The sequence below is a fragment of the Pocillopora damicornis genome, chromosome 2 (assembly GCF_964200805.1).
Source record: "Pocillopora damicornis chromosome 2, jaPocDami1.2, whole genome shotgun sequence".
Taxonomy (NCBI): domain Eukaryota; kingdom Metazoa; phylum Cnidaria; class Anthozoa; order Scleractinia; family Pocilloporidae; genus Pocillopora; species Pocillopora damicornis.
The window spans coordinates 6,441,662-6,456,134 of NC_142671.1; the positions used below are offsets into that span (position 1 = coordinate 6,441,662).

At 37.5% G+C, this 14,473-nt stretch overlaps 2 protein-coding genes across 4 annotated transcripts in view; one reads left to right on the plus strand and one right to left on the minus strand.

Moving 5' to 3' along the window:
• Positions 1-1,029: 1,029 nt before the first annotated feature.
• LOC113683062 (uncharacterized) overlaps positions 1,030-14,473 on the plus strand; it is a 15,278-nt gene continuing 1,834 nt past the window's right edge. The window contains exons 1-4 of one of the 3 annotated variants that reach the window (XM_089198517.1): positions 1,030-1,156; positions 11,334-11,524; positions 14,279-14,357; positions 14,433-14,473. The exon at positions 14,433-14,473 is cut by the window's right edge and continues 102 nt beyond it. In XM_089198517.1, the coding sequence (XP_089054643.1) occupies positions 11,489-11,524; positions 14,279-14,357; positions 14,433-14,473 (156 nt within the window). In that variant the 5' untranslated portion in view covers positions 1,030-1,156; positions 11,334-11,488. Of the gene's footprint in view, positions 1,157-5,424; positions 5,548-11,333; positions 11,525-14,278; positions 14,358-14,432 lie in introns of those variants that run through there. The other 2 variants (XM_027200261.2, XM_027200260.2) reach the window with 2 other exon arrangements.
• Positions 2,976-7,072, minus strand: LOC149049687 (uncharacterized). Its single transcript, XM_089198523.1, has 4 exons — positions 6,923-7,072; positions 5,439-5,520; positions 5,019-5,128; positions 2,976-4,527 (listed from the first exon to the last, which is right to left on the minus strand). The coding sequence occupies exons 1-4, from the start codon at positions 6,956-6,958 to the stop codon at positions 4,288-4,290; spliced, it is 468 nt and encodes a 155-aa protein (XP_089054649.1). The 5' UTR covers positions 6,959-7,072; the 3' UTR covers positions 2,976-4,287.

Consider the following 14,473-nt stretch of genomic DNA (forward strand, 5'->3'; position numbering starts at 1 on the left):
TGTTAGCTACAAGAATAAAACACACATATCGGGTATTTTTATATACTACTTTCCAAAAGAATGTAGCTGTATGGCCAAAATGGACGCGTTTCGATCATCGACATCGAGGAGATCTTACTCTTCAATGTCGTCTGCCTTATGCTCCGTACCGGCTTCGAAGACAGCTGTTAGGAACACATACCAATAGTCAAATCAGGGGGGGAAGATAACCAATGGATTCAGCTAAAAAGAATGCTGATTAAGGGGCCTGTTCCCACACCGTACTCGATTGTTGAACATTCTTTTCGGCTGACATTTCGCAAGCGAGGAATGGTGCATGAGCACCTTATAGCTGTTTATTTCACTCGCTCAAGATGTACTCATACTCCTTGTCTTTCCACGTGACTACATTTGCGCTTTTCTTATCGTATGAAAATCCTACCAATTGTAGTTTCCATCGTATTTTAATAACAGAAATACTTTATTTATAGATAGAGTAGATAACAGCACTACAACGAAATAAATAAAGAAACACAAATGTTATTGGATGGTTGCGAATCCAAGTGCTGTGTGAAAGTTGATGCAAACGAAATATTCATACTGATGTCCGGTTATTTGCCATTGAGCGAAATGGGTCATATGGCAATGCTGCACTTAAACTAATTATTTTTTCTCCATTAAAATCCCTATTTGAGATTGTGTTTTGAATCAGATGACTATAAACTCACTCGTTTTCCGTTTGACCGGATCGACGACGATCTCCTCTGCCTTGGCAATCTATGAGGAAAGGAGCAACTTGCAGTGAAATTGACCGATGACTTCTCGGCGAAAAATTATCGTGCCTCGTGATACAGCTGATTCTTTCGTTCGCCGCATTTAGTGCGATGGAATAAGATGTTATGGCAACGGAAACGAACACAGCTACTCAATCTTAAAGATATTTCGTCATAGAAAACAAAACACAAATGCGACAAACTAAACATTCAGTAACGGGAGTTTTTTGTTCTAATCTTGACCTGAACACCGCAGGCGATAAACCGTGTTTGTCAGTCTTCGTCGAAATCTTCGTTTGATGCACGCGGTTCTCCTTCGTAGGGCTGAACCGTACTCGCAGCTTCCATTTCTTCTCTACAACTTGAGTACGATGTATCGCAACTCTCGGTAGAGCTTGCTGAAGGTAAGTATACAACGCTATCGGACATTATTTCAAAAGTATTTCAATGCTGACTAATACAAAATTACAACAGACGTAAGCGATCGCCTAAGCGATCCGTTCATACAGGTTTGCATTTCGCTCCTGGGGTAATAGGTTTAGTACAAGGAATCTAGGCTTGCAAAACACTTGGTAGCTAGATGGTCCCTGATTTTCATTATTGTTTTTGTCATTGTTTCCTAAGATCTTAAAATTTTCAAACAAGATATCATTTAATTTAATGACTTGTTCTTTTTCCCATATTTATGCTGTCGGTGCTACAGAACTTACAGCCTGTTCCAAACACTTAACGCCATCATAGCTGGGTAATTTTTGTAACTTCTTTTAGGCATAGCTTTTTGATGACGTCACCATTATCTCATCATCTCAATTAGGTCGGTTCAATCGCTCTGACGAAGGGCTAACGCTCGAAACGTCAGCTTTTTTACCCTTTACGGTGGCTAATTTACGTTTTTAACCCAGTTGTTAACACTAAATTACCTGCTAGGTCGGTGAAAGCCGGTTAGGCAACACACCAACCACTTACAAAATGCAAAAGAAAAATTGCATGCTACAGTAAGTACAAAACAGAATAAAAAAATTAACTGTACAACTTGGCACGTTTTTTCTAAGCTTATGAACTAAGGTAATTCTTAAATTCGGCAAGCGACCCAATATCGGCGATGACATCAAGTTTTCCCTACTCTGCCGTTGTTTTAACCGCCAACAGATTTAGCTCAGTGAACACTTAAAAATGATCGCTCAAAATAAACACAACAGTATTACATCCAATCTGTAGGAGGTAGTCGGGTCTCGCCTACTGATTTTTTTTAGCCAAACAATACAAAATTTACGACTGGTGAATCTGGCTCTGACGTAAACATGCAGAAACATGTTTAAATCCGTAACGCTGCATAGCAACGCAGGGGAGTTAATGCTTTGATAGATGCACAAAAAATAGGCTTTGACAAACAAAATATTGGACTAACATGCGTTTCTTAGAGATGACGAATGGACGAGAATTTCACGGCTTCTTTTCATGGAACAAATCTCCGAGAAATGTCTCTCAGAATTCGTATTATCCAGTGTATAATAATGAACTTGTTACTTTATAAATAGTAATCAAGTGCGCCGATGACGTTTTGAAATTGACTTGGCGAATATTCCATAAGGGTCTCGTTTCCTGGGTGAGTAACTAGTAACTATGAAATGTTTCATCTTACTTCGCGATGCTCGCTTCGATGTTAGTCAAAATTTTTGAAGCGGAGAGGCGAAATGTAAAATCTGCGAGGCGACTCAAGTATTCTCAAAGCTAAATCTCTTATGCAAATTATTATGCCGCGTCTTGATAAACTGGGCATCGTAAGTACATGTCGCGAAAGACAATAGCATTGTGAGCGATGTTCAAAGTATACCTAAGCATTTCAAAGTAGATGTCAGCGCCTGAAAGGAAGAACCAACTTTAGTTGGACCACAGACATTATTTTAAAAGAATTCTTAAACGGATTGTTTTGATGTTTCAACTGCAAGATTGTCCTTTTATAGCTTTTTTTCTCCATCAAACGTCTGTAGTATTTTTATATTAGTTCACATCTGATAAACTTAGTTCAGCACCCAATATCGTTCTATTTTGAGAAAAAAGGAGCCGCTCAGGAAGGAGACAGAACTTGAAGGCGGAAAAAGTGGAGAGTAACTTGGTTTAGAAAGAGAGAGAAGGAATAACGATAGAAAGATGTTTTGGTAGTGAAAAGAATTAGAAGAGATCTCCGATTACTTATTGCTCCTCAATCAATCAATCAATCAATCAATCAATCAATCATTTTATTTAGTGATGCAGGTTACAAAAGTGGCAGCCAGCCATGAGGCTGATGTGGACCTACAATTAACTAATAAAATGTGAAATAATAAAAAAAATAATTTGTGAAATCAACCTATGGTATTTGAATTCAGTTCAAGTCAATAAAATGAGGTTCATTGACAAATAAAAGTTACAAACTAATCTAGAAATTTACGTACAGTATAATAATACTTAAGATATATATATCTCAATCTAGTGTTGCTTTTCTCGTATATTTATTACGCTGTTTTTCCAATAAATAACTTGTAAAGATGACCAAGTTTGCGTAAAAGAGTTAGTTGTGGTTATGGTCTTGCGAAATTGCGAAATAGTTGGAATCCAGTCAGATTTTAACAATAACACATTTCATTTTCCACTTTCTCTGGGGAATAACCCAGCACGAAACCATAAGCAATTATGGTGATATTGATACCAACTCGTCATTTACGAAAAACAAAACCAGAATAAAAAAACAACACACACATACTAAATTCACGAAGTCAATTCAGCTTCAATTTTATCGGAAACCAATGTGGATAGAGAATGAAAAGATCGGCTATAAAAGAGTGAACAGAAATATAAGTTGACTCTTTCACTCCCCAAATCTACGGATCTATTCTCGTTTTTGTCTGTAAGACAGTTCTGATAATTTTACTTTCGAGAAAAGATTACGAGTGCTGCATCAAACGGTATCCTGCTTAACTGATACTTCGCTTTCTCGTCATTACTTTTTGCATAACAATGTTTTGATATGGGCCTCTGTTGAATGATATTAGTTTTACTGATAAAACACTTCAAAATTCTATTTGATTACTTTATCACATTTTCCGAAAATGTGATGAAGGCATATCACTTCCAGAGAGTCTCTGGAAGTGATATACCTTTAAAGAAATCCTTGAGTTATTGGGCACATATTGGTTTTAGGTATTCACCTATACGAAGCCATTTTTGGATGAAATACAATATTATAAAAATGGAAATTTACAAATTCTAAAATAGCCCTGAAAAGATAAGAGAAGTCTTTAACCAAAATAGCTTCACGTTTTGTTACAGAGAGGAATTTCTGATGTTCCCTTTCCTGTTAATAACTTTGCCCAATAACGTGAATCGTGTCATACAGTTTTGGACTTCCTGTTTTCAAAGCGCTTTTATTTTCGTATCCTTGCCACGCGTTCCAAACGGCAGGTTTCGGGAGGTCTTCTTGCATCACTGAAGACTGTTTTCCTTCGCGTGAATTTTAGTTCGCTTTCGTGCCAGTGCCTCAAACAGTTTGGACTCTTCAACTGCACAATGCTATCCATACCATGTTTTGTCCCAGAAGTCTTCGATTTATTTCTTTGAGAGCAACAGGAAATCTTGACAACAGTTCTTTTGGAACTTCCGTGCTCTTGACCGGATGTTGTTTCACTATCGATGATGATGTCCTTCCAATTTTCCCTTTCGCTGAATTTCTTTTTCTTATTGTTCGTCGCCTTGCAGGTTTAAAGTGGGATTTTTTCGTTGTTACAGCCTTTTGTTCCTGTAGAAAGAAATTTCAAAAAGCGGCCTTGCAACTAAAACCGGGAATTTCTTTATCCTTTAAAATTGACGAATCATTAATTAAACGCAATATACTCCGTCACAACGTCAATAAATTACCCAGAAAACAGGTGATAAAAGCAGCCAAACTTGTCAGTCAGAAAGTTTAACCTTTTTATTATTATTTCAAACTCTTTAAACTAATTCAAAGCAAGCGATATGTACACTGAGCAACTAAAGAGGAGAATTTCAAACTATGTCTTGGAAGTAGGACTGACTTGCTAATCCAGTTCCGTTATTAGTTCCCGTCGTTCAAAATTCACGAGTGACTGTAGCTCACCGAGAGCCTATCGTTTTGATATATCGCCTCAGAGTCATTTTGCTGCAACCTATCATCGGGGAATTTCATTTACGTTTACGCTGGTGACTTCTCAGTCTCGAAAAAAATAATTTTTTTATAAAAGCCAATCAGAATTTTTGTCAATCAGTTACCTTGTGTTTCATTGATGGTTCCTGTTGATATGCCTTCGCCTTTTTGCTTTCCCTGGCTTCTCTTTTCTGTCTCTTAAATTCCAGTCGAGAATACAACATGGCTCGGTATTCTAGTAAAACCAAAATATGAGAAAGAAAACCAGAGAAATCGAATTATTATTAAAAGAGACGACCTAAGGGCATCCAAGACATTTTAAATAAACTGCCTTATGGCGGTGTCACAAACACGGGATATTTTTTCATAAATGATCCGCAATCACTGTCAGAGAAATTTTAGAATCTTTTTGAACACAAGATAGTCAAGATTTTGGTTACCAACTGAAGACCTGGAACAAGTTAAATTTTTTCGCAGGCTTAACCACACATCCAAGTCATTTCGGAAAAGAAAAATCTGGAATAGGGAATACATTGTTTTAATACCTGAATATCGTTTTCCTCCAATGTGACGAGACGTGTCCTCAAAGACGTGACCACACACGCATGATTTTGATGATCCAGTTATCTACCGATCAAGTCAGTTGTAGCTCAAGTAAGTTCTAATTAATAAGTTGTGTATATATTATATCACTTTTTAAAATCGCTTAATGCGATCTTTTCAAGCTCAAACTCAATACACGTAAGACTCCGATCACACGCTTCAACTGAATACAGGCCTTCAAAGAATTGCGGCCCTTTGCAGACCAAAAATTAAAAGTGCGATATATATTATAAGTAATGAAAATTGGTGAAAAGCATCAATCACATCGACTTTTAGCAAGAAATGTGCACGTAAAACGTGAATTGGAGCCACTTTAAATATGTAAGTTGCTGTAACCCTAAGGGGTTAGTCGGCCCTTAAGATTCTAACTTCATTTTTTAAATTGTCTAGCTCTGTCGAGTAGAAAATATTAGTACCCAAGAAAATCAGAATCAAGGCACATTGATATTTTAGGGCAAAAAATGATGATTTAAAACACGGTGTTTGATATTTCTTCAATTTGAGAGATGGAAAAACCTCTGAAACTAATCCTCAATAAGGAAGGATCATAAAACGTTTTCTTTCGCAATAGCTACATGGAGGAAGTCACGATCAGAAGATTTCCCATCAAAATACGCAAGGGATCGTAATATTATAATCTCTTGTGTTACGTTATTTTACTGATGTATATATAACTATCCTTGAGAGATCTAAAAAAATGCTAAATACACCTAAATAAGTTAGTTTCATTGGTAAGACATAACAAAGCCAGCACTGATTTAAGGGGAACTAGAGATAACTGTACGAAGATAATTGTGATTCCTAAGAAGCAGAGTATATGATGCATTATTGTTTAAGACATTACGTGGATCCTCGATATTGACACCCATCAGTAAAAATTTACTGCTCCTATCTTATTTTTCCCCGTGACATGTCTTCTTCAGAATCAATTCATCATAACAACCTCACTCTAGCTCCTTTTTTTATTTCATTAATTTTTGTACTTTTGTTTTTCAAATATGACGTTTTCTTGGCGAATAGAGTTTGATCGCAGTCTGGGAAGGTTCAAAGTATTTCTCTAGTAAACAGCTGTTAAGAACATTTCATAAAAAAAATATTCAAAAACACACTCATCTTAATGATGTCTGACATTGGACTCACTTGAAGCTAGCTGTGGCAAGCAATTCCTTCAAGAAATTATTTTCAACGAAGCAACGAAACTGTACTGTAGAAAACTAAAGCAGAATTTTTTTTTTCTTGTTGGCTAACTCCGAGACAAAAAGTAAACGTCATCATTTCGCGCTTGTTTTCAATGATTCTGGAATCGGTTTACCCAGTTAAAATGTTCAAGATCGAAAAACAGAGAGAAAGAGGTTTCACACTATATAGCTATATTTAGCATAGTGATGAAAAACATCGATCATTCACTACTAATCTCGTCACTTACCAATAAATTACAAGCAAGACACCGTTGAAGAACCATGTCTTTAAGGCTGACTAGTACGTTTTCTTATTGTATCAGCTTCCTATAGCTCTCACTTCCCAGTAAAGACGTCAGAGCTGTTTAGCGTTTCATTTATAGGTGCTGAGTGTTCACTGCGTGACGTCAATTCTAAAAAAGGTATCTTGTTCGTTTACCGCTTGGTGACGTAATAATTACAGATATTTTGGGAGTTTGATGAACCTTGCATAAGACAAACAATAACCAGATAACTTATCTAGATGTTTCTTGATTTGTGTTTTTTTTTTTTTCGAATTTTCTAACAGCGAAATTGTTGCATATGTAGAGCATTGTGCCTTTTCGTCTTGTATCATCATAGCTGAGATTATCCTCCCTTACAATTAAACAATCTTATAAAAAGAAGACCGCCGTAATTGTAACCGCGGACTTCCGCTGAATTCTGTAGCAAGCAACGAACATGAATTTACTCCATCTCTCTGGTAATTCCCTTCAGGGTCATGAACTCATGTTTAGATAAACGGTAGTTATCATAACTAATGAAAATGCCTGTAATTTTTTTTTTTTAATTCACTCGCGCTCGTTTCAGGGTGGTTGACATTTTACCCAGAAGCGGTGGACCTCAAACGCACACAGATAACATTTTGATAATTTATACAGTATTTAAAAAAATATTCGGAGCGAACAGAATATGTCAAAACAACGAATCGAGAAATGCTCGTTAAGTAGATTTCTGAAGGCAATACGACGAAACTTGCTCAATCGGCAGTTTAAGGCGGCAAGCGAAAGAGAAATGAACGGGGAAACCTATGGTTACTTGGAAAAAGATTGTCAATAAAATGTGATTAAGGTTTCGAAATCTATTCGAACAAAGAGTTCGAGCTTTTCAGAAAACAAAACACAGCAAAGAAATCTCAATGGCCGGTGATGCTAACTAGTCCCTATTTATTTTATTTACAAGCTACAGAGAATTCGCTCTTTCACAGTTAGTCGCATTTAAGGTTTATGGTTTTTCAAGAGGAATCAATAACTGTTTGACCATTTTAGCATTGAATTTATTCTCTGGCGCTTTCAACGACAGCTTGGGTAAACACCAGTTCTGTTACAGGAATCAGTGTAAAGGGAAAGCAAGATGTTTTAAAATGAATATTTATAGACCATATACGACTCAAGATAAAGGGAAAGCAAACAACTTGTATGTATTTTAATATTAAATCGAGCGAATCACAGCCCTCAGTTGAACCTTATCAGTCGCTCAGCCGGACCTTCGTGGCTTATTATCTTATTCAGCGACACTAATAATATAATGGACAGGAAGATTTTGTGATTATTTTGGAGCAAACAAAGTTATTTTGGGATTCACACGAAAATGTTTCCCACTGGAACGGTGTGTTGCCACACAGCTGAAAATTTTGTGTAAAAAGAATATTCTCTGACAAGATACCATATAATTCTTGACAAATTGGAAATGAACCCCAGCCTAAGTGAGTTTCTTGATAGGCGTTTTATCACGTTCTGTGGTTTCTTCTAATTTTATCAAACAAAAACTTATTTGTCTCTCGGTTTCCAAGGCCATAATGCAAGCCCTTATTATAACAGTGGAAGTATTGCGTCCGTAAATTGTGGCATTAAGAAATATAGAGGTTCAAAATGATTAATATCTGGTTTTTTTTTTGTTATGCTTTAAGACACTTCAACACCTCCCAGTTTTTTACAGACTGACTTTTAATAAAAGAATATTTTCAATTACACAGCGACAATTTGGTCGAGCGGCGGAGCTTCCCGTCATCATTACTTAATGGAATCCGGGGCTATAGCAGTTCCACTGTATTCTGAAACCTCTCGCAACTCCGGAGACGTTATTCACGCCCTGTGGGAATAGGCCTTGGTATATCAGAAAGCAAAGGTGTGGCTTGTATGCTACACAATCCCTTTACTATAATTGGAACTGAATTCGCCCACCAACAAGATCTCTAATATAACCATAATAACCATGAAGAAACAAATGATTCCTTTGCTCTAAAGTTGATTTTCGACCTTGTCTGTGATAAGAGCTGTTCGTTTCCACATAGATTCTGTTCTACTACGAATGATGAAGCCGGATTACTTCGTATAGCCGCTCAGAAATCCCAGTAAAGATGAAAAAGTGGGGTGAAAGTGATATCAAAGCTAGGATATTAGAACAAATATCGTGATCATATTAGGGTTTATCATGTTCCCGAACTTTCCACATCTCTGTTTATTCTCACCAAAGGCGGCCTTACCCTGAGCTCAGTTGTTTACGGAAATATTAACTATGCCGTAACAAAACGGACATGACGTTAAATGGAGCTACGTCACAATAAATGCCAACTGAATTCTAGAACCATCCAACATACTGGAGTAAAAGGGAAAAACGAGGTTAATTTTGAATACCACTTCCACTAAACTAAGTTTTACTTCGCAAAGGACATATTACGAAACTGTGTATTTTCACTCTTGTTTTAGAGTTGTGACTGATTAGTATCACAGATGTTTGACTATGTTTGATATTTGTGGTTGCGAGCTTCAAGAATAGGTGTGGTTCTGAAGCCTTGAGGCCTTCAATGAACACAAAGCTACAGTTTCTAGAACGATTAATTAAAGTTGGACCCCTCAGTCTGCGGATGAAACTGTTTCGCCTCAGTTCCTCCTTTCATTATCTCCTAGTTCTCTACTTACATACTTAAGATAAATGCAATTTCGCGCATACTTAAGATTAACGCAATTTGGCAAAAATTCCGTTCTTTACAGTATGTCCTTTACAGGTTTTTCTTACACCAGAGTGAGAGCTGTTAGCCAGTCCGTGAAGGTTACCTTGACCCATCACAAATAACTGCTTCATTGGTGTCGTGCATGATGTCGTTGGCCTCAAGACCGAAATAATGCTGCGCTTGTCATGCAGCTATGAAGTTAATCTGAATTCACACAATCTGCACTCTTAATCATCATATCGCAAATAATTTTCATCCGGAACAAATTTTTCCACGCAATTCAACAGAGTGATTCGTTTCTTCCGCGAAAATTGCGAAAGAGGTTGACTCTCATTTCCTTCGTCTGGTTCTTTTTATCCTTTACAATTTTTTGTGTGTATTTATTTAGTTTTTTATTTCACACCTGCACATCTAAAGTTTCATAATTACTCACTTGTTTTAATTTTTCTCGTATTAATAATACTGTAATTAATTTGTGATTATCTTACAGCACTGCAGCTATTTCTCGCCCTAAGTTTATTTAAAAAATAAAAAAATTATAGTATATTACTAAACATATTTTGGGAAATTTTTCGATACTGTTTCTAGATGTTTCGGCCGGGTCTACCATTCCAAACGTGTATAGAAAGTACAGGGTCAAAATTTGAAAGAAGAGAAGTTATTCAAACCATGTTTTCTCTTTTACAAAGCTGAAACTGTTAATTAAATTCAACTCTAGTCTGATTGAGTTGGTAATATGGTCTATCATTTAATAACCTTTGGTTTAATTTAGATCAAGAGACTATAACTATAATCTCCTGTATAGACTCTGACTCCTCTGGTGCAATGAGCACTCTTCCATGCAATTATGGATCAATGTCAGTGTATGAGCATTGTGTGGACGAGAATTACTTAAACCTCAAGGCAAGTCACTGACAATGACGGTTTCAATTCACGCTTGCTTGCAGCGCATAAATATTCTTAGAAGGATCTAGGCCTTCATATCTGAAGATGGTTAACCTCATAGTAAAATTGAGAGATAAGTAGATCCAATTAAGTATATTCTTATTAGTGACCTGGGTCGGGGAAGGTACGTCTTACGGGTATTCGTGTTTAAAAGCGTCTTAACATATGCCGCTAAAGAGCGCTATGCTCGGCAAATTACTACTAATGAGTTAGTACCTCTTCAAAGGTTAAATAATAAGAATTCTATGTGACAGAAAAGAGAGAAATTGAGAATCAAAGTTTTAGCAAATAGTTTGTGGAAAAAGCCGAAAGCTGACGGTTTCGTTAAATTTGAAAAGAGATCTCTCCAGCAAAAACTTCTTAAGACATCCCCTAACGTAATTAACCATTATCTTTTCTTTTAAATAAAAATCCCTTATTTTTGATTAGTTGGGTAGACGCATGCTACCGTGGCAACAAAATATCTGCTAATGTGTAATGTGCAATAACATTACACAACTCACAGATCGTTCATGCACGTGAGGCTCTGCGAGGAGAGAAAACTTAAGTTCAAACGTGACATAAGATATAATGAGTATTTGATGCAGAAGCAAACACGTCTCTTGTCTCTTGGATTTCATGAATATCAACCACTCGCGTCTAACAGAGCTATCCGCAATTAGATTTCCATTTACATGCAATAAAAAGATCGTACTAATTCCGTGCGTTGTTTTTCAATTCAGTGACGTCACACGTTGTGTTACCATCCGCTCCACGCAAGGACGAAGTCAGGTCAAAACATTCACGAATTGAAATACCCACTGAGCGACTCGGGTCCGCTACAATCGCGAAAGTAAGCAGTGGTTTCGACTGCAAGCGAGTTGAAGATAACCTTGCTATGTCTGTTCAACAATGTTTAGCCTGTAATGCTGTGGTGAGTAGACTGTGTCTTAAAGATCGTTCATATTATTTATTTCGAACGTTATCCTCTGTCGACCGATTTTGAATACACATGTGCTTCAACTTGTCTGGCGAAAATTAATAACTTCACATCGCCTTAGATTCGTGCTTTTCGAAAGCATCAGACACAGCATGTAATTCTTTATTGACATCGTATAGTTTTACAAGAAAACGAAGAGCTGAATTCATAAGAAAGCACTTTACACCACGCCAAACCAAAATTTTCGCTGGCAGTTAAGATATTGATTTTGCCATGCCAGTAACACGTAGCAATTCTTGTATATCAGACGACGTAATTTATGCCGCTTTTAGCCTCAGCACTTCGAAACTAAAGAGGAATAAAAACGTGTTTGACCATAAAAGTATAGGAGACTGAAACCAGCAGCTGTTGTACGCTGTCTCTGACAAGAGACGAATTTAGTCTGAGAGTGCATCAGATCAGTTATGGCGGTTTTGGCGTCAGCTGTGAAGGAAGAAAATACCTCTTGCAAAATTCCCTCTGACAGCAAATAATCTAACCTGTAAATCAACTAATGTCACGTTCGTGTATTCTTAATTACATGGGTAAAAAATCGAAGCATTCTTGTCACGTTAAAATAGGCTTGCGTAACTTGAAAGCTTTTGTGAGATCTCGAGTCAGAGTTAAGATTCAATTTTTGCTTTCCACAACAAGTTAAACCTCATACATTCTTCTAAGACTCTAATTTGTTCAAAATCCTGGTTCACTGTTATCTCCTTAAGCCACCAAATAAAGTCATCCCCTCTCTCTATTTATTTATATATTTTTATTCACTATATTTTTTACCTTGGAAGACTTGACTTTCGAAAGTAATTATCAGCGCGTGGTTTGAACGTATGTTGTCAAGTGTCTCCAACGCTGAATATTTCGTTCGGCTACTTAAACAAATTATTTGGTTTTCTCATGATAAGTAGCTATAACCTTTCTTTCCCGTCCTTGAAAATCAATTATGAAATGCTGCCCGAAAAAGTAATTGTCATAGACTTATGCCCCAGAGAAAAAGGTGATTCTTAATCATTGCTGAAAAGTCAATAAGAGTTAGCTGACATATTTGAACCCGGGAAATGGCCCTTAAAACTGATTTTGACTGAATCGGAGCCAAAAAGAAGATGATACGATCCTCTTAACTAGAGGATACAGTCATAGCGGTAGAATTCCCAGCATGCAAGTGTAAGTAAACGATAGACAAGTTAACTGATGAATATTAAGAGCCCTCCTCTCTTTTCTTTTTTTGCGCTCTCGTCGCAGTAACAGTTCATACTCCACTTTTCCACTATTCTCTCAAATAAATTGTGATCTTGGTTCTTCTCAGAATCGAAGTTGATGCCCTTTTAAAGTACCACTCACGTGCAACTGATGTAATATAACCGCCTTGCCGCCGGCAGGCAAGCATTGCCTTACTGAGATATCACGTCTACTTACGGTATACTGATTACCTTTTTAAGCCTTGTTGTAAGTTATATGAAACTTGATTCAACAGCAAAAGTAGTTGTACCAAATTAGAATGAAATATTTAATTTTGATAGTATTTATTAATTTTCTCGAGAGACTAAAATCAGATGAGTTAAGCTCCAAATATCAACATTGTGAACCGACGTGAGCGTATCAAAAGGATTCGTTTAGATCAGTCTGGCTACTCCTTGCGAGAACAAAGGCTCCTTTTCTACTGGGGAAAATTGGCCCATCTACGCTTATATCATGTCGATCGCGCATATTGGCTCGTCAACTTAAGACTCCTTTTCTAAACCACTTTCTGACCTCTTCATTAAATGGCTTAGTATTTTTCTCAAACACCTATGGAGCATTAAGTCTCGACAATCAGTGCCATTTACCTTTAGCGGCTTCCTCAAGCTGTCGTCTGCGGCTCGCGTCAAGTCAGGCGGCATCCTTCAGTTTAGACCTGAGATCGTGCCTCTTAGTTTATTGGATACCCGCGGGCGTTCTCTTAATGGGAATTCAAAAAGCCAAGCGTTTTTTTTAAAACATTGAGAGCGTCAACTAGTAAGGCACAACTTGAATCATTCTAAAAGAAGTAGAAATTCGGTGTCTCTATCTTCGCGGAATCGTCTTTGTTTAACCATCATTTTGAAATTTCAACCCTTTTTGCTGACAATGAATATTCTTGATAACATCTAACCTATGTAAAACAGTCCGTCTTCCTAACAAAGGGGGAGGGGGGGCTCTACGTACGATTTTTTTAGCCGACGAAGCAGTTATAAGAGACATGAACACCAAATAAATTGGAAGAGAGGACGAAAAGTTTCAGTGCTTCTCACACTTCCCACTCATTCGTCCTATACTTTGACAAGTCTCTAGAGCTCTCCAAAAAAGGATTTGAGCAGGGATTTATTGACCGACTGACTCACTGACTGACCGACCGACTGACTCACTGACTGACTGACTGGCTGACTGGTCTGACTGGCTGACTGGTTGACTGGCTGACTGACTTCTGGCTGACTGGCAGACTGACCTACTGACTAAACGTCTGACTGACCGACCGTGGGACATCCTGACTGCCCGATTAGGTGATCGACTGATTGTCCCTCTTTAGAAAGGATGCATGGTTAATCCGATCTTTGGATAAGAATAAACGATTGATGCACCCCGAAAACGCACACAAAATACCGCTTTTGCGAAACGTTAGGAAAGCCGTAACAATTACTTTGTGTCCTAAATTCTCAATGCTTTGCTTAATTTTATAACACTCAGGTCCCCAAGTCCAGTAAGTCATGCCAGTGTGGCCACGTCTTTGAGGATGTCAAACAAATCGCGGGAAAACGGTTTTCAGGTAAATGTTAGATGTTGAGCAGGATAAAACAAATCGTGAAACAGTTGTTAGCGGATTCGTGTTTGTTTTCTGCAGAGTATCGGGCAGAGTTGTACTGGCGACTAGAGAGCAAGCGA

Coding starts and splice junctions, on each gene's coding strand:
- LOC149049687 (XM_089198523.1), bottom strand. CDS start 6,958: ATGGTTCTTCAACGGTGTCTTGCTTGTAATTTATTG. Junction 5,521..6,922: donor GTCTTGCTTGTAATTTATTG/GTAAGTGACGAG, acceptor CTTGATCGGTAG/ATAACTGGATCATCAAAATC. Junction 5,129..5,438: donor TGGAGGAAAACGATATTCAG/GTATTAAAACAA, acceptor TGGTTTTACTAG/AATACCGAGCCATGTTGTAT.